Source organism: Triturus cristatus, chromosome 4_2 (assembly GCF_964204655.1).
Source record: "Triturus cristatus chromosome 4_2, aTriCri1.1, whole genome shotgun sequence".
Classification (NCBI taxonomy): domain Eukaryota; kingdom Metazoa; phylum Chordata; class Amphibia; order Caudata; family Salamandridae; genus Triturus; species Triturus cristatus.
This window is the reverse complement of record NC_140586.1, coordinates 433,986,174-434,006,407: the sequence shown is the minus strand read 5'-3', so window position 1 is coordinate 434,006,407 and position 20,234 is coordinate 433,986,174. Positions and strand designations below refer to the sequence as shown.

The window sequence follows — 20,234 nt, the reverse complement described above, 5'->3', positions numbered from 1 at the left end:
TGTTATCAAAATAGCATGTTCCATGGCTCACCACTGAGCCAGAATGGCCAAATGTAGACGGGCGCTCCAAGAGAATCTTTAGGAGAGAGGAGATGGGAAAAGGCCTTGAATGAGCTGCATGCAGTAATTAGGGCGTTTCCCCATTGAGGATGATGTGCAGAAGCAGTTAAAGCTTCTTTTCAAGAGTTAGAGCAGAGGGTAAAAGGGCATTCACTTAGGGCAAGCATGGAGGCACAGGGAGCAGCCATACTGCTGGAGAGAGTGGTGGACTGGAGAGGTAGGGGCTAGTCATGGCAGGAGGTCCTGGGGAAGTGAGTTGTGTGTTTCAACTAACCCTGGGCCTGGTGTGCCCGCAAAAGGACAGCTACTTATTGCTATGTGGATAATAATTATGGTAGATGGGTGCCCTGCCCTGCACAAGTCAATAGGCTCCTGGCATGTGCCAGAGTGCGAGCTGTAAGAGCTTTGGGTGATTTCATGCACTGGCATGAAGGCGTTGGGTCCTTGTGGCTTTGAGTAGGTGACCACCAGAATCATGGGTGGCACCAAATGGTGGCAGGAGAGGTGGATATAGATGGCCTTCCTGCCAGCCATTGCTGAGTGTGGTGTGGTGAAGAAAAGGTAAGGGAGTTGGAAGGTGACAAGTAAGTGGTTGGTGTTTTGATGGGTATAGGTGGTAAACAGAGTTTCTGTAACAAGTCTAATGGTGGGTGGAAGCTTGAGAAAGGCTGATGGGTGCCCTGCAAAAGGCCTGATAGTGAAATGTAGACAGCAGGGGTGAAGGTTCTTCACTCATGCTTTTTGAGTTGTTTGGTGCCCTCTAGGTCAATGGGAGGTGAGCTTGAAACCAGAAAAGGGGTGGTTGCCAGGTGGAGAAAGGAGGGCAAGTCAGAATGCCACCTCAATAGGTCATCGCCATGGGAGACTATGACGCTGAAAGTAAAAGCCCTTTGACAGCTATGAGGATGGAAGTAGGGGGGTAAATGGGAAGGGTATTTGGTCGGAGAAGTAGTGGAGGGTCCTGGAGGTAGCCTTCCATGGTAAGTAAAGGGCATTATAGTGGACTGAGTACACAAGGAGAGAAGGAAAGGATAGCTGGAATGGTCACAGAGCTGGGGGGCAGTAGGGGTGACGGCAGCGAAATTGCCATGCATGGAAATCACTGAGTATTGAGATACCAATTATTTGACTACAACCAAGAAGAGCTGTGTGATGGGGAGAGGAGCACAGAGAATAGGAGATGCAATGGTTGTAGATGGGAGTGGAGGTTGGAGAACGAAGACCTAGAACATCCTGCCTCTCCACCTCAGGCAATCACTGCCACTGCCTCAATTCAGGAAGGACCTCAAGACCTGGCTCTTCAACTGAACCAAAGCGCTTTCAACGGACTAGCAGCTTTAGCCCCTTCCCCCCCTCCTTGAGACACTTACGGGTGAGCAGTCGCGCATTACAAGCCATTGATTGATTGATTGAGAGTCAGTAATACAAGTGCCAGGCATGGATTACTGCAAGTATTTTCATCCCAACTATTGGGTGGTGATGGAGTAATCAACAGAAGAGGTTTGGATGGGTACTGAAGCGGGGTTAAAGAGAAGTGAAGATGAGGTGAATCAGAAAGGGGATGAGCATCAGAAAGGGGATGAGCAGCCTCGGTGCTTCAGGCTAGGGTTTGGAAGACCTCGATTGTTTTGATCTTGCGAGGCCAGATGATTCAGCTCTTGGAGTTCAACAGGGTGCAATAGTTAGGATCGTGGGTTTGCAAGTGCAATGGGGAAATGAGACAATATAGAAAGGCTGGAAGGGGTCAAGAGACGAACAGATATTAGTTTACAGGGTCATGGGGGCATTAGGTTGTCATTTTATAGGTCTTAGGAGGTTATCGGGATAGTATTTTGAGCAAGGTGCCCAGGTTGGTGCAGGTATATCCAGATGGAACAGCACACATTGATTCAGGATGGCCAGTTGTAAAATTATTTCCAAATGTTGAATATTCCAGTCTCATACACGAGGGGGTCTAAACCTTTATTTTTAGTGCTGGGTTGGTTTAAAAGTATGCGGCAGTGGCTTATAATGTATGTTGCTGGGCAGGGTTAGGCATAAAGGTTGCGTTTTCCGCTCTTCATGCGAATGGGAAACATAACGCTGTGGTGTTAAACAAAATTGACTTGAAAGATCGACCACTTCCTGCATGATGGACAGCTGAAGGGGCGGGGTGCTGGGCATTTTTCGGCTCCAGTTCAAGAGCTCTCTTCTGTGATACTGCAAAGATGTTCATGTCACAGGTAGATGCATGAGCTAGGGACGACGTGCAGCCGACGAACTTGGGTTTCTGTGTCTGGACAGGGATGAAAGTGAGGTTCGCAATCACATATGACAAGTGGGGAATTAAGTCGCTGTTTGGGTTGATTTTCATAAGAGTGGGAATGTTTAGACAGGCACAGTATTAGGACTTCAGGGCCTGCGTTGGATGGCATGAAAGGTCACACCAAGCTCACATAATGCGGGGCATGACTTGTGTGGGGAGCATCTCTTTGCAAGCCTATCAGATTGCTTGTAGCAATATCAACCAGACGCAGTAGTAATTGTTTGTATCTGAAGTTAAGGAAACTGAACACAGTAAATTGGAATTTGGTGAAAGGTGGTCAACGGAAGATTGAAATGTAATTTTTCATGGTTAGCACTGCTGCAGGTAAAGTTAGTACCGGCCGCCCCCCCCCCGTACCCGTACGTCGTCGTTACCTGTGGGCGTAGGCCGGGCGGCAGGGACTCGGGAAACAATGGCGACACACTGGCTTCGCCGGTGGGCCTGCACTGCCTTTAATACCTGATTAGGCAAGAGTAGTACTAGCACTACTGGCCAGGCTGCCGCACGCTAGGCTGATCGATGCTGCCAGCTGCCCTCAACACACCACCGGCCAACTTGGCGTTGACGATGACTCTCATCGTGGCAGGTGGTGCCATGCTGCTGCGCACGCTGCGGTGGTTATGCTGGCGCGTGGCACTGGCAATGTGCAAAAAAAATCTGCGCAGTGCGCACGTTGCCGCAGCCGCACCGCCCCTACCCCATCCTTACCAAATCTCGGCCCGCCCACCTATAGGCAAGTTAGTGGCACTCACGGCAGGCACTGGCAGGACTGACGGACGTCGGAACCACTGAGGCAGGGCCGCCGGCCGGCAAAGCGCGTACGCAGTGCGCGCGCCGCCCTCAACACATTTAAAATGTATTTAGATCAGCAGTGGACAGGAGGTATATGGTAATGCAGGAATCTCTTCCTCTGGGGGACTCAGCTCAGGTCGGGAGAAGATCAAAACACGCCAGCTGCACACACTTTAGGTAAATAAAATAGAAATGTGATGTGTGGGTGTCAGTCAGTGCCAGCCACAGTCTAGACCCGGCCCTGTCAATTAAGTGCCGGTGCTAAGCACCGGAAAGCACCGGCACAAATTAAGCACTGGTGCTGTTGTCCCTGGTAGTGTAGAGGTGGAAGAGGCGCTAAAGATCAAAGGCTGTGATGGAGTCCCTTTTGTCTCTTTTTAGTGGTGTGGTGGATTTGAGATATTTTCTAGCATAGCTCTACCATGGATGATTGGAGTAGAAGAAGGACAAAGCAATACAGTCAAGGAATAAAGAATATGCAGTCCATAGGAAAAAAAATCTATAGTGATGATAAAAATGTACCAATAAGATACAATTAAAATGTCATGAATAAATATACGATTAAAGCGGATACAACTAACTTGACTTTAATACAAATTGATAAAAACAAATGGTCTAATTGGTGTAAAAACATCTTAATAAGTTGTACCAAAAAAGAAAATAAAAGTGTTTAAAACATTTAAGAACACCAACTTAACCTCACTGTTTTGGAAGCAAGGTTGCCATAATTGGGGCTCATTGCGTCCTGGTGCTAATGCACCAGCTAGGCTATTGAGGAGTGCACCACTGGCAGGTATCTCATGCTAATGTATCTCAAAGTCGAACTGAACGAGCTGAAATACAGACACATTTCCAAAGGGTGAATAATCTATTCTCTTACAGTGACAGAAAAAAAAATATTGGCCTGTTAGAAAATTCTAGGATGGGCATGCTTCTCTGGTTATATAATGATAATAAGCACATTAAAGAAAGGCTAAGAACATCATTGTTTTTTACTTCGCCAAACTTTCACTTTGGAGAAGCCGTAGTTGTCAATACTTGTTTTATTAAGAGTTCCAGCTCTGCATTAAAATTCGCATCATCCAATTTGTATTTGCAGATTTTTAAACATTTTGAAAAATGTTCTTACTTGGCCATTTAGTCTTATGCTAACTCTGGAACGCTTGGGAAAAAGGGCACATGTAATCTTTTGTATTATAGCTTGGTCACATATTTAAAAGCGGTAGCAGAAATGTCACCTCCAGCTGCTTTACTAATTAACAAGTTTAGACCATAGTCGCTCCTGCGTTATAATTTTTTGACACAAATCACAATGCTCTGTCAACAGTGCATAAATCGTTAGTTCTTGCAATCTATTTCAAATGCTTTAATATGTTTTTTTCTTTCTAGAGCCACCTTTGTTCGAAGTTTCAATACATTCTGGACTCAAGTTGAAAGCAGAGCCCTTCTATCAGTAAGTTGGGGAAATGAAGGACATATCCTGAATGCATGCATACATTGTGAGAAATTCTAACCAGCGTGAGTATTTCCAGAGACGGGGGCATCTTATGGATAAGCCGGCTTAGTTTCACCATGGCCCGCAGAACAGGTGGCTGTAGCAGATCGTCCCAAAAAGCTGTAACAAAAACCTGAGAAAAAGTGCAAGAGGAAATGTAGCTTTGACTCAGACGACGATCCCTGAACAAGACCTGCCGAAGGGTAAAGACCAAGGCCAATTTACCAAAAAAGTAGTAGAACTACACTGCGATTTTTACATATTCAACCTACTTTTTCAAATTCATGAGTTTCAATCCGAATTTGAATGGATAGCTGTGCCTAGCATCAGTTTCCATGCAGATCAAGCCTGAAATCATATGATTTCCGACTTTGGAATCCATTTCCACTGTACAGTGTTCTCTGTTGCGTAGCACGCCACACACGGAGAATGGATCACTTTGTGCAAATGCACCTTATTTTCTTTTGTTTTTCTCCGTGGAGAAAATATTTTTTTTGATGGAGAAACCCCTTCTCCTACATCCCAACCAAATTTTAAGGGTGATCTATTCTCTTTGCCACCATGGAAATAGGTTTACTCCAGCCCTTGGCTGAAGTAAAAATCTGATCTTTTCTGGGATGGACAGGGAAAGGTGAAGAGTTTGTGAATGCCTGTAAACATACTTGTTTGTGAGCATTCACTAACTTCCATGGTCAACCGCACCTTGGACCTCCTTGGAACACCCTCAATCACACCCCTTGAGTGGGATTTATTACTTCATAAATCTCCATACTGGTGGCGAGATCTCTTCAACCATAGACGAGCCTACACCTGCCAGGAATCCCTTAATTAATTACTGGCAGGATTAAGTAAGCTAAATTCAGTCGTAATACCTTTACAACCAAATTTTCCTTTGAGAATAGGCTCCTTTATGTTTAGTGTGATCAGGTATAAATAATGCAACTCTTCAGTTATCATAAATACCTTGTCAATTATTCTGATGCTGTCCTTCAGAATATAGGAACATTTCTGTTGTAGAAGTGCGGCTGCCCTAGAACACTAAAAAGCCTTGTGCTGCTATGAGTTCCACTTGCTCTTTACTGGCTCTTGGGAGACAGTTTTTTCTGAGAATTACTTTGAGTCCAGCACTTTTTGGCTGCTTCTCCTCATAAAAGTGCAGCACTGAGTACTGTTCCCTTGGAAAGTTTGGACTTTCTAAATGTGCATTCAGATGCTCAGTCATTAAGTGGAACTTGGGATGGATAAGATAATATTCATAAAGTGCAGTACCAAGCACCTGCTCAATGCCCAGTTGTGTCCCTTGCTCCATTTAGTGGGTGAACTCTGCACACTAACTCCATGTCAAAAATTCAATAAATCTAGAAATATTCAAGCAACACTATTGAATGGTAATTCAGTTCTAACCAATGTGCTGTTAGAACTATATTCATTCATTCATGGAAAATCCCAAGTACATTTCTCTGCCTGATTTCATCTACCTCTCCCTACCGCCCTCCCTATACCTGCCTAAACTAACTATAAGATAGTTTGCTTTTGTCAGACAACAATAAGAGGAGTGAGAGGGTCGCCTTAAGCAAAATATGAAGACGTCGGAGATCTTTTTCAAGTGAATGGAGATCCATAACCAAATAGTTGACTTGCACTTAGTTGCTGGTTTAGAATCTAATCTAAAGATGGGGACTGCCGCAAGTTTGTGGGAGGAAGTAGCATATGATGTTGCAAACTTAGTTTGGTTAATTCCTGACTACGTTTAGTGGCTTGAAGTCAGAACCATCAGCCTTCCCTTTTATGTATGCCAGCTATAGCCTCCAAATTTAATATGTTCCTTTTAGTATAAGCCCATTTTTGCAAGCAAGAGGAATCTGTTTGTTAAAAAAACACTTGCAGGAGCAAAGATGGCTTTCTTTGACCAGGTCTTAATCATCATTGTAGACCACCATTTTGAATACGGATGTTACAAAAGCTGACGGGTCTCTTGATTGGAAATGCCATGCAAGACCTTTTCAATCAGTGCTTGAAAGATTTGTGGTTTCCCAGAAACCGCTTATTGAGAGATGTGTGAAGAGTAATCATTCATTTGTGTGGGCTTTCACAGAAGCTCTTTTGCAAAAAACATTTAGAGTCCTTTACTTGGTTACCCGAGGCACTCTGACCTGCTATTGTTAATTGGTATTGTTTGGACGCCAACTGCTAACTGATACAGGCCAACTCATCCTTTGAGGACATTGAGTTTCATCTAGAGAATGATGATTATGGGTCACCTGTCGGACTGGCGTAAGCTCTGTCTACTAAGTAGTTTCCCCACCTAATCTAGAGGCGGGCAACCCATGGTTTTCCAATGGCATAATCTCAGATTGCTTGAATATTGGAAGCACCTTCTCTGCAGGCCAACACAAAATTGCTGGCTCCCTGGTTTTGGAAACTGTCTTATTTATGGCAGGTTTTTGACATTTTTGTTGTTTTTAATGATCCACGAAGCATAGTGGTCTTAAGCAAAAACATTTTTATTTATATATATATTCACTGAAAAAACCATAGGTTTCACACATGTTATAGTTAGCGGAAATTTTACTGATAAAAAACCAATGAAATTCCCCCGTTATAGTTAGTGCAGGAAACTATAACTCACGCGACCGCAATCCTCTGCTGATGCTAATACTGTATTTAGACACTTATTTGCCCATGTCTTCTTCCATAAATTTTTAGCTATACATATATTACAAATATTTTTTTTTCATAAAGACACATATGTCATCAGCAGAAGATTGCGGTCGCGTGAGTTATAGTTTCCTGCACTAACTATAACGGGGGAATTTCATTGGTTTTTTATCAGTAAAATTTCCGCTAACTATAACATGTGTGAAACCTATGGTTTTTTCAGTGAATTTGCAAGGTTTTTTAAATGCTAATTCCTAACTATAACGTGTGTGAAACCTATGGTTTTTTCAGTGAATTTGTACGGTTTTTTAAATGCTAAGTTACTTTACGCCATTCGTGGCGTACGCGCCCACTTAACGCAGTTCGTTCCGTGCGCGCACAGTGCACAGTGAGCACGCGGTGCGCTTCGTGCACCGCGCGCCCACTTTACGCAGTTAGTGCCATGCACGCACGGTGGGCACGCGGTGCGCTACGCCTTGGGGGATCTTAGGGGACTCCCTCTACATGGCTAGGTGCTTTGGAGCTGGCTAAACAGCTCCTTTACATGTTTTTGCCCTTTGTTTTGTAATCCACACTCTGAGTGCGAGAGAGAAAATGGCGTCCGCCGCTTCCTGGTTTCGACCGATTCGAATGTTTACTAAGATCTAACAGCCAATCAGAATCGCGCTCGCGCACGTCACCGTAAGCGTACGGTAAGCGCACCGTAAGCTGGCTCAGATGTATATATTGATTTAAAGGCTATTTTCTCAGAATCTACTGAACAGATTTACACCAAACCTACAAAAGGCACTTCATTTACCTGAGGACTACCTCTCTGCCAAATTTCTAGTAATTCTGTTCAGCCGTTCGGGCTGTAGCTGTGTCTAAAGGTCCTATGGAAAAATGCATGGGAAAAACGCGTTTTGGGACCCCCCTTTTATCTCAGCCCCCGCTTGACGAATCCCCCCGAGACTTTCAGGGTAGGAGCGGAGCGTAGCGCCCCACCTATTTTGAAAAATTCACGAGGATTCGTCAACCGGCGCCAAAGTTATTCAAAATAGAATGTTGCGGATTTCCTATGGAAACGTGGTCCTAACTATAACTACCTACTGGCGACCACCAGTAGGTAATATATATATATATATATATATATATATATATATATATATATATATTTGTGATTTAATGTGCACATCCTGCACTGGGTCAGACCCCGCCCCCCAGGTCGGTGCCTCTCCTCATACTTTCATTGCCAAGATCCCTAATTACAGGGATCAAGACTGTATACTTAGGGAGGCTGAACAGGGAGAGGACCTGGTTTTTGAAAACCATACCATCCTCATATTTCTGGGACTATACGCGCCTCGAAGGGTTCCGATGGGCAAACTTTGGAGGCATGGACCACACGAAGGACAAACCAGCGTGGTCGGCAGGGTAGGCAGACATCGAGATCTACGCAATAAGTGGTAGTGCAGCAGGATGGCTCCTTAGATTTGGAACAATTGGGTTTGGACAGCAAAGGGGTGCAATCAAATTGGGTGACCCCTGTCCTGTTGAAGGCTGAATGTGAGGAAGCTAGAGCCCTGGTAGAGCTGGTGACCTCTGCGAGTTTGGAAGCAAGTATGGTGGATGTTGTGGAGGATACCCCTCAAACCACCAACACCTGAACACTCGGCAAACAGCTGGGACAGTGTGAGATTGTGGTACTATTGGAAATGGGAGTGCAGGTGATTGAGGAGTTGTGGGATTCTTGAAGTTGGCTCACTAGGCTAGATCCCACACTGGCGAGATGGGTGCAGCTGCAGTATGTTGCAAACAAATAAGGAAAGTTTGTGGAGGCAGGACCTTTTTAGATTGTATCTGCACCTTTGGGGTCCCTTTTAAACAGATGTAATTGTTGCCCAATAATAATAACAGTGGAGATTGTTTAATCCCACAGTCTACATGTCCAACATAAAGATTCACTAATTTATGGGATCGTTGGGAAACCTCTATTGTGGCACATGAAATCAAGGAGTGCCCTTCGGAGACGATACAAATATTTGCTAGGCACCATGCCTTATGAATGATTTCGAGTTGGGAGAAACATCAACTTTTTTCCTGATGAAGGTGGTTTGGATCATTTAATCCCACCGAAAAACGTCTCAGAAATATTAACACTAAATCAACGCAACTCTGGTTGTAACTAATGATCATTCTGTATACAGTGGTTTAACCAAGGATTTAAGTTTGATTAGTGGTTCTAAATGACAAATGTGAATGTCTATGATATTCTCTCCCCTATTTTTCATGTGTTAAATATTAATCATTATGTTTTTAGCTTGAAATTTCGACTCAGTACAATTTGAATGTGGTTTTAAATTTGCACACAGAACATACAAGTTGTATGGATAGACTTGCTTTTCACATATTTATTGTATATTGTGTTTCAATCTATGAAATTTGCTATTTTGTCTGTTTTTAAATAAATGTATACATTTGTTTATATATCCAAATCTTCTGGTAATATTGGTGGAATGCTGACTGAATGATTCTGTGAATTGATATTGATTTGCTTAATCTATATATATTTCCAAAGGGAAATGTTTTATTTTGACTGGTTGTCAGTTTGGTGCCCTGTTCCTTTGGCGTAGGAGGGTCCCTCTCTCGTTTTTCTTAACGCAGCTCCCCCATCTCCTTCTTTTTCTCTTCTTGGCTTCTTGCTTTCTGCCTCTTTTATTTTTTATTTTCTTGCCTCTGATTTTCCTTTTTGTGGTTGACTTGGATGAGACTGCAGTAGCTGAGTGGGTGTAATTGAGCGTGTGGTGAGGCTGGTGGTGGATAGGTGCACCCGTAGCTCAATGACAGTGTGGCGGGTGAAGCGCCTCCTCATCCCAGCACAGAGATAACCGTGGAATAGTTGTGGTGTGGTTGGTTTGTAAGGTGACTGAATACATGTTTATATTCTAGGTAGAAGTTGCTCTTGCAAGTAGCGGGTTACCTTTTGTTTTGATTCACTCCTGTCCTTAGGGTGGGAGTTAAGGGTGGGGCTATGATTGGAGATGGATGGTTTGTCTTTAATATGTTTACCCCATGGGTGGGTGGGGATGTTTTTGTTTATGATGTGTTTTTAAGATGGCAGCATTGGCGGGGTGTGTATAGCAGAATTTGCAAGAACTTGGATATATAGATATCTAGTTTTAACTTTATACGTTGTAACGTGGAATGTATGTGGTCTAAATTTATTTGTGAAGAGATATATAGGGGAACAAACTTCTCTTCGTAGGAATGGGACTCGCATAGCTATGCTACAGGAAACGCATTTGTCAGACTCTGAGAATCAGAAGCTGCATAAAAAGTGGAGAGGTCAGATGTTCTCTGCCACATATTCCGCTTATACTTGAGAGTTGGTAATCTGGGTAGCCCCACAGCTTCAATTTCAGGTTCTTTGTTGTATAGCAGATATAGTGGGGTGATATGTCCTGGTGCTAGATGGCATGGAAATGCTGAATGTCTACACCCCAAATGTAGATGATGATGATTTTTATCTAGACCTGGAGAAACAACTATTGCCATATGCTGGGATTCAAATTTTATGGGAAGGTGATTTTAACTCTGTTGGATGGCACATTGGATAGGCACCCCCAAAAAGCACACACAAAACCCAAAATATCAACTGCTCTCTGGGAGGTCATGTATCACCTAGGTTGTGTGGACCTGTGGCGATGAACAGGCTACACCTCCTATATCCAGAGCGTGCAGTCTTTAGTAGCTTAGATCATTTCTTGATTACTGGCGATGCTGCTGCGCCGCCCCTAGCAATACGGGTATTAGGGATATTCCTTTCAGACTGCTCCCCTGTGTTATTGGAATGGGTGAGCGGTCGGCTGAAGGTTCCTCTTTAGGGCCTGGAACCTTAGGCCCTGATAGATGACGTTTTTTGAGAGGAACTCAGGTGGGTGACCTGTCGATATTTTAGCACCAACTAGTTGTCCATTGCTGTTGGGAGGACAGAGTAGAATGTGTTGAAGGTGGTGCTGCATGGGGAAAGCCTGTCACAGGTGGGAGGCATGTGGAATCGGTTAGAGAAGGATCTTACAGAGGTGGAGAGCACATTGGCCACACTACAAAATAAGTGTTCTATTGTGGCATAGAGTAGGAGATGTATGGGATAGATTGGATTGCTTGGTTCACTGGGAATACCACCAGCTCCTGCACGGAGAAAGTGATAAATCAGGAAAACTATTGGCATGACTCCTTAAGCGAGAACTCCCCCCTCCAATTATACTGACGTTAAAGCGGGCTGACAGTGCCTTTGTATCTACACAGATGGCATCAATGCTTGCAAACAGTGTATAGAGAGGTCAAGGGGTTGACAGATCGGAAACAGGACGGTTCCTTGACAATATAACACTATCACGCCTTGCAGATGACCTGCATGATGAGCTACAGGGGAGATTCGAATTGAATATCTGGAGGCAGTGCAGAGTATGGCGCTGCAAGGCCCCAGGTCCAGATGGCCTCCAGTTAGATTACTTTCAGATGTGTGTGTATATTTTACTCCCAAGGTTGTTAGAGACCACGAATGAGGCCAAGCGAGTAGGGATTCTCCCTTCATCCATGTGTGAGGCCCAGATAGTCATGGTTCCCAAACCAGGCAAGAATCCAACTGCATGAAGATTTATGCCAGGCCGGGGTACTCACAATAATTTGCACAGATTCTCTCATATATTGAACTCTGCGGCCGACATGGCTATGCAGGTGGCTTCAGTCTCCTTGGATATTGAGAAAGTCTTTGATACCCTATGGTGGGACTTTCTCTTTTTTTTTTTTTTTTTTACATTATTTGTTTATTAGGTCAATACACAACATTACAATACAATCTTGTGAACTGACACGTAACATATGTATTACTAATAAAACACTATTCTTTTTAAACATGTTCTACTGAGCTGCCTTTGATCCAAGCTGGTACTAAATATACAAGTAGAAAAAAGGTAGAACATGAAAAGCAGAAATAGCTACATCAGCAAGGCCATAAGAACACTTCAGGAAGGATGACACCTGCTAGATCCCCAGTTAGCACTTAACAGCACAAGTGCAAATTGTACTACAAGCCCTACGTTACAGCATCTAATTGGGGGAAGGAAAATAAAAAAAACACTGGCCGACAGGTAAAAAAAGAAAAATGACCTGTATTTGGATATTGGAGTGCACCACTTAACATTCAGTTCTCTGGAACATCTTTGATCTCCTTGCTTTTTCGAATTTCTTCCAGTTTCTTATCCTTTTCTCGCAAACGTTCAAGTTTAGCTTGCATTTGTGCCTCTCGGTTCTCTTTGTTGGCTTCCATTTTGTGTGTCAGTTTTTCCTCTGCCATCTTGCTGAAATTGTTTTCTTCTATTGCTTTCTGAAGTACTTCTTTCTCATGTTCCCGTTTCTCAGCAAGTTGCATCAAAACTTCAGCTTTGTGAGACTTGCGCCTCTCTTCAGCGGCTTCCAACTTTTTCTGAATTTCTTCCAGAGAAAGATCCTTGTTCTTTGGATGGGACAGCAGATGGTCTGCACCACCGCCTGCCTTTGCAGCAGCTGCCGCCTTGTTAGTGAGAATAACCTCAAAAGACTGTCCAGAAGCACGTTTTTCTAGTTCCTTTACATGAATATCAAAACTGGTGCAGGTCTAAAATAAATCCAGCATCTGAAGACCCGGCTGCTCTGCTCTGTCTTTGGTAGGACTTTCTATGGGAGGTTTTGGCTACAATGGGCCTTGGACCAGATTATGTTTTGCGTTTGTCTACTGTATTGTCACCCAACTGCTAGAGTGCGTAGTGGGTGAGTGGTTTCTGCTATAGAGCGGGGTACAAGACAGCGATGCCCATTGTCCCCGCTCCTTTTCAAACTGGCGATGGAGCCGCTGGTGATCCGGCTGCACTGGTACATGGCCCGTTGGGGCTTAGTTGTTGGTGGGCGTACCCATGTCATATCATTGTATCCGGATGATGCCCTGATTTATATTTGTCACCCAACAGTGGCTGTGCCTGCCCTCCTGACCATATTGCCACAGTTTGGGACGCTGTCATGGTTGGATATCAATAGCCAGGAATCAGTTATGTTTCGCCTGTCAGCTCTATTTGGGAGAGAAATCCCAGATCTCCCTGCCTTTGCATTGACATAGGAGTGCAATCATTTCCGGTATTTAGCCATTCATACAGCCGAAGCCCAATACATCTTAAGTGCGGAAGCAGTCCTCACAGGCCTGGAGGCATAAATACGTTTCTGGAATCCTCTCCCTCTGTCTCTCATGGGGCGCATAACACTAGTGAAAGTGGTCTTACTGCCGCTCAGCCCCTATGTGATGCAGAACTCCTTTTGCCGAATCCCCAATGCCACATTTACCGCTGTCATGTAGTTCCTATAAATCTGTATAGGATCTGCACTTTTAGACAACGTAAACCAAGGGATTGGTATCCAGACAGATTCCAGATACCCCCACAGGATAGGTTAGTTTATAGACCTGCTAGCTCACAGTGCTACTGTGTGTTCCTCTTACCAAGGAGTAAATAGTTTCTGGCAACTATTGAACATGACAACCCTGATCCCTCCGAATTGTGGACACAGTACAGTACTTTTCGCTCAGTAACACGTGCTCACTTTGTCTAAGAGAGATACACAGAATAAACAATGGGGACGTTTTCAATAAGTTTTTATTGAGCTAGCGTCATTCTAGTTTAAAATACGTGTGCTGCAACAACCAAAAGACAATTACAGACATCTGTAAGCACCAACAGAGTAAATAGGTGGTAGAATTCTACCATAGTGCTAAAACAGTAGAGTTTATGCAAGCATATATATACATAACGATAAAATGAGTACTCCTACAATGCTAACCCTAACTAGATGTACCTAAGTGAACCTAGAATGTATGTAGGTGTATAGCCAAGAATCCTCCTAGGAAAGACCCAACTCCATTACTTGGTGTGAGAGAATGAAGGACCCTGTCTTAGTCTCGAATAGATACCCCGTGAGGGATGTCAGACCACTGCATGCTGGAGTATCTGCATGCAGGAACCTCAGCGTCTCACGTCCGTGTTGTCAGCATGGAAGTCTTTCTCCTCTCCTTTGCCTAACAAAGATGTGGTGTTTAAATACCCAAAAGGTATCCCCAGGGGATCTACCGTGCTGTGTTATGTCAGCCACGGATGACGATAGTGACGAACCTTATACACAGTTATTATGCAGAGATGGTAATCCTGCTGGGATTCTGAGAATCCTTATGCATAATAAATAAGGGAAGTTTTAGGGAAAAACCACACAACATTTTATGCAAATACCGAGCTAGGTAAAAGGTCGGTACAGAAACAGATATGTAGATTGATGGCAGGGTAAATGTAGATGAAAGGTTAGATGATTACCCAGGCCTATACTGGGGTACATAGGAAAACATATCACAACCCTGAAAAGCCTTCACATTTCCCTAGTGTGGGCCAGGAAACACAGTAGGTTGAAGCTAGAAATATGAAAGCTGGATAGGGACCAGGGGGGCCTTCCAGACCTACGTCTTTATTATTTTGCCTGACTCCTCCAATTTCCTGCACATTGGTGTGCTTCAGGGGCCAAATACAGAGAAGAAACTATTGGCAGGCGGGAGCACAGACGCCCCAGGATTGTCCATTTATGGTCCGTCCGGTTGCTTGGGCACGGGAACCTATATTTTAACAGAACTTTTCTCTCCTTTGCAGACACGAGCTAATGTTATGTCCTGGATGGTCACTCTCTACAGTACGCTAAACTAACACGCACTGTGTGGGGTCGCACATCCTGATGACAAACAAGGACCCAGGTTCCTTCATGGAATTGATCTCTCGGCAGGGACATCTTAAGGATTTTGCAGGCACTGGGCCAAACGTATTTTGGGGGCCGCTGTTCGGAACAGTTTTGAATTTATCATCCAAATGTCAGCTTTTTATCCATGTCGTTGACAGTACACAGGCACACTCCGAATTCTAAATGTGTTTACATCTAATATTCATGGATAGTGGCATGCGTTTTCAATACTGTAACACAGCAGCAGCTCGCTAATATTATTGCAAATAATCTCTGTGACCCCCTCCCATTTCTCATATGGTAGGTCCTGTTTTGATTTAACAGAAACTTAAATACATATTTTCTCTGCAAAATGTCTATAATAGACTCTCACACATCACCCACAGAGAGAGGAAATTAAAGGAAAACGGTATTTAAAACCATCTGTTTAAGAATTATTCAAGGTTACTAGGGCAAGACTCTCTGCAGAGCAGAGCTGGTTGTATTAAGGGCCCCCCACCAAAGGCTGGTGCCCTGGGCCCGAGCCCACTTTGCCCATGCATTAACACTTCTCTGTTTCTCAGTAGTATAAAGCCCTGAATGCGGAGCGTAGGGTAGATGTAGCAAGGGTCCAGAGTAGATGGCTGGAGGACTTCCCGACATCTCTAACGGAGGGAGAGTAGAAAAGGACATTCGCTCAGATACAGGAAATGGCCAGCATCGCTCATTTAACCTCATCCAATTTTATTACCGGCACTGTACCTACCTGACCCCCCTCCGATTATCATGATTTGACCTGGATCCTGGAATTGTTGTGAGACACAACAGGACTCCCAGTTGAGGTGTTGATCAAGCACTTCATTTTAGGAGTTTTATCATCCCCTAAATAAAAGACCCGTAAACAGTGCAAATTTGCTTCACTGGGGTTGGTGTTGGCGAGGCGACATATCGCTATACACCGAACACAGTCTGTGGCCCCTCGTTTGGTTCGATGGAAGGCGAACATGTGTGAATAGGGGGTAGCAGAGAAATACCGTCTGCTCTCAGTTCACACCGATGAAAATGCTGAACAAGACTTGGAGAGGTAGGGCATTATGCCAGAGAGACTACAGGCGACTTAGCAGCTGAGTAGAGACACAGTAGACCTGCCCCGGATAGTGACCACTTCCCAGCAGGTGCAGTCGTCGGTGACCCCATTATCTGATGATGACCTTGGCTAATGGATGAGCAGTTTGTATGTCAGAGTGAAGAGAGTGGACCCAAGGAGTAGAGCCTCATACTGCCACTGCATTCCCAACTTGTGGGTTTTCCGTGGGAAGAAGCTGGTTTACCCTTTGATTCCATGCCTAATCAGATGTGTTCTAACAGACCTATGTTGCCTGATAATAGATATTTAATAGAGACCCTTATGACATCACCCCCCCCCTACTTAGAAACTAGTGGGGCCACAGCTATCTGGAAGGGGATGGGGGACAAATGCTACCATATGGTCTGTCTAAATGTTTAGATGCTATTGTATTGTACCACTGCCAAAGTTACTGTATTATTCGGTTTATGTTAAAATAGTGAATTGAGCAACGAGTCAACACAATAAGTCTGAGATACAGTAATGTCTACTTTGATAGTGACTAAGGACGTGTTCTCGGTCTTTTATGGGCGAGATTATTCATGTCAACATGCGATCTGGAATATGTATTTTAAGCGATATATCAATCTGACGACTATAAATGCAATGCTTATGTAAATGCCCAGGAAGTGATGGCATGTACCACAAATTTGCTATTTTCCTCGGGCAAATGCCCAAGATACCTACTGTATATGTATTTGTGTAATTGTCCTCAAGGCTAAATGCTAATTAAAAAAATGGTCAAAAAAGTCTGAATACAGAGAATCACGCAAAGCTTACCATGCTTCTTACAAGTTTGCCCATGCTTCATTTACACAGCTAAAATCACTAAGGACCAGAATTGTTAGAGAACCCTTTTTAAAGTGGTAAAAGAACCATCGGATGTCAGTAATATCTTGCCCAAGCCTTCTCTTTCTCAAGAACAATGTGATGAGCTAGCTCTTTTTCACTCACAAAGTGGAAAATATTCACTCGCAGCCGGCCAAAGAGTCCCTGCTGCTAGCAGCAAACTTTGACGGCGATCTCCCTGACAGGCCTAAAGCGATGTTTAATTACTTGGCATCTAAAACGGTGTGCAGCTAACTTAAGGGAATGGTCTCCTCTGGACCTGTCATCCTATTTTGGTATCTTGTGATCAATTAAATATGGCTCGCCACTGGACTCTATTCCCCCACATAAGTATTGTCTGTTGGATTTGCCTGTCCTAATGACATTTCAAGAGGTTCTCAATACATATCTGAAAGAGGGGTTGGTACCTCAGGGATGGAAGCATGCTCTTGTCCCCCCTCTTAAAAAACAAAAAACAAAAAAAAAGCTGATTTGGACCCGGACTGTCTTTCAAACTTTCGCCCTATTTCCTTGCTATCTTTTTATCTCCAAAGTGCTGGAAAAGCATGTAATCGCCTATCTATTTGTGTTTGTTGACTCTTACTATCCTCTCCACCCTTCTCAGTCAGGTTTCAGGGATGGGTCCAGCACTGAGCCCACCCTTCTTGGAGAGACGGAACATCTGAGACAATACCTGGATGAAGGAGGCACTGCTGCGCTCGTCTTACTGGACTTGAGCACCGCCTTTGATACTGTGTCCCACTCTATCCTGGTTCATAGGCTGGAGTCAATCGGCATGACCCGTTCAGCCCTTGGTTGGCTTATCTCCTTCTTAAAGGACCATACGTTTCAAGTCTTCATCAAACGTGAGGTCCCAATCACAAGCCTTGACTTCTGGTGTCCTGCAAGGATCCATTCTGAGCCCCTTTCTGTTCAATATCTATGTACGCCCTTTAGCAGACCTAATAAAGAGATGTGGACTTTCTCATATGCCGATGATACCCAGATCATCTTCTCCTTGTCTTCGGCACAGAGCCATGACCCGTCCTTCTTGCTGCATCTGGGTATGCTGAAAATTGGCTATTAAGATCTTCAACCTCGGCTTTGTTTGGTGTTCCCAGGTTTTGCTTAACTCATATGAAGGACCATTCATTTCCCCATTTGGGTCCTAAGCTTTGGAACACTTTACCGGACAATTTAAGTAACTGTAAGTTGTTTCTCACTTTCCAGAAGATGCTGAACACTTGCGTATTCTGAACCTACATTGTGGGATCGTAGATCTGCTACTGCCTTGCACCAGGAATCCTTCAGGGTAGCTGTGCGCATTACAGGCTGCTCATAATAATAATCGGGTCTTGTAACCAGCCCACGCTTCATCTCGGTTGGCCTGAACTTGTGACTTTGTCCATGGCAGGCACAACCACATAACCAAAGTTGGCGTTTTGTACTGTTTGGTGCTAGTTTCAAGTAAATCTTTAACATTGCATATTTCAGGTTCTATTGATTTGAATTTTTGTTGTTTTGGTCTTACATTATTTATTACATTTTACTCTAGTTTTTCTAAATTGGTGTGGGATTTCTCTGGTATTTTGATTCACTTTGTTACTGTTGAAGTGCAGCATTAATACTTTCCGCATTGTTTCTAAGTTAAGGCTTACTGCTCTGTGCCAAGCTACCAGAGGGGTGAGCACATGTTAATATAGGGTTTGCTTGTGACTTCACCCTAACAAGGATTTGAAGTTGCTGCTTGAGTGGGGTTTTGCCTCTCCATGTAACCCAATTTCTTACACTGCCTACCTAGCTATGGCATACTTCACCATTGGCAACAACCCGCCCTGCCCTGTAACACTGAATAGTGGCTCAAGCTCCTCTGAGTTACAGGTTGCAAGTGAATCAAGTATAAAAGAAACTGTTAATTGCACAAGTTTGAGGTGGTGTGAGGCTCCTTTCTTGCCCTAGATGCCACAACCCTGACTTGACCCATATAGGTGACACCACGTTAACTTACTGCTTCCATCGACCTACCTCCTCCAACGCTTCTACAAGTATCTGTCCAGCCTCTCAGAGGTATAGGGTGAACCATTGGTTAGCTTAGTGTGGGCCAGAGGTCACTCCATTGCCGCCCCCATTAGACAACTGCTGCCATCCCCAGAGGGATTCACCTCTGCACCTCTTTTCCTGCATGCCTGCTAGGAACTTTACCCTTCCTTAGAGCATTCAAGAACACCTTTCTCCTATCGAGGAAACAGATTCTCCCACCCCAGTGCATTGTCCAGAGGACCAGACTGAGCGCATTGTCCTTTTAGGAAGGTGGGATCTAACTACATGGTTGCCCCCACTTTTTTCCTGGTGTTTTGATGTTTTTTGACTTAGTTTGGCTGGGAACCTGCTATTCAGGTCCCCAGCCTATCTGCTTTCTCTGATAAATTGACTCCATGTAATTTAGGTACACTCCAGATTGGATTCTGGGGTACCCTTGTGAGTCCCTAGTATATGGTATACTATGTACCCAGGGCATAGGTACCCTAGAGGCCTACCAGGGGCTTAAGCATGTATTATGCCACCCCTCGAAAGCCCTCCAACATTACACCACAGGTGTGCTACTGCAGTCTGGGTAAGGTGGTGCATGCACCCCTTACTGAGGTATAGGTCCACTATACCTCTCCTAACACTGCACATAGAAACCTATCAGTCACCCCTATGGCAGACCTTCTCAATCCTGAAGGCAGGGTGCTTGGTGATATGTGAGAGGGTGCCCAGGCATGTGCTGAGCCCCTCTGCAGCCTTTGGAATCTCTTCTCTGGGGTTGTCAGTGGTGCAGCCTGACCATATACTCTTGAGTGCATTATATCTAAAACGGTTAATGCTAACTCTGGACTAGTGTTCTGCTTGGGTTTTCGGATCAGATAGAACCCGCTCATCAGAGCCTCACTATCCCAGCCAGAACGTTACCCCCTCCCTAGGGCCTATTTACAATAGTGCAACCACATATATCTACCACCTAAGGACAGGGAATTCCTCCTATACATACCAGGACCTCTTATAATCGGCGGCCTCGCGATCCCATACGGATCCAGTATCGTGTACCTCACAAGACTCACCTTTGCTTGCGAGGTGATTCCGCAGAGACGACAAGAGCACCCGTCCCTGTACCCACCTGACCCTCGTGAATAGTAGGAACCAACGGGGATGAGATGGACGCAGGGAAG

The 20,234-nt window shown here is 44.4% G+C and overlaps 1 protein-coding gene and 1 pseudogene across 3 annotated transcripts in view; one reads left to right on the top strand and one right to left on the bottom strand.

Annotated features, from left to right (window-relative positions):
• The window catches only part of LOC146834526 (ferric reductase 1-like), a 594,548-nt gene that overhangs the window by 295,798 nt on the left and 278,516 nt on the right, over positions 1 to 20,234 (top strand). For all 3 annotated transcript variants that reach the window (XM_085601924.1, XM_085601923.1, XM_085601922.1), the window contains one exon: positions 4,547 to 4,610. In XM_085601924.1, coding sequence (XP_085458050.1) covers positions 4,547 to 4,610 — 64 coding nt within the window. The remainder of the gene's footprint in view (positions 1 to 4,546; positions 4,611 to 20,234) is intronic.
• LOC146834527 (stathmin pseudogene) lies at positions 12,428 to 18,402 on the bottom strand (annotated as a pseudogene).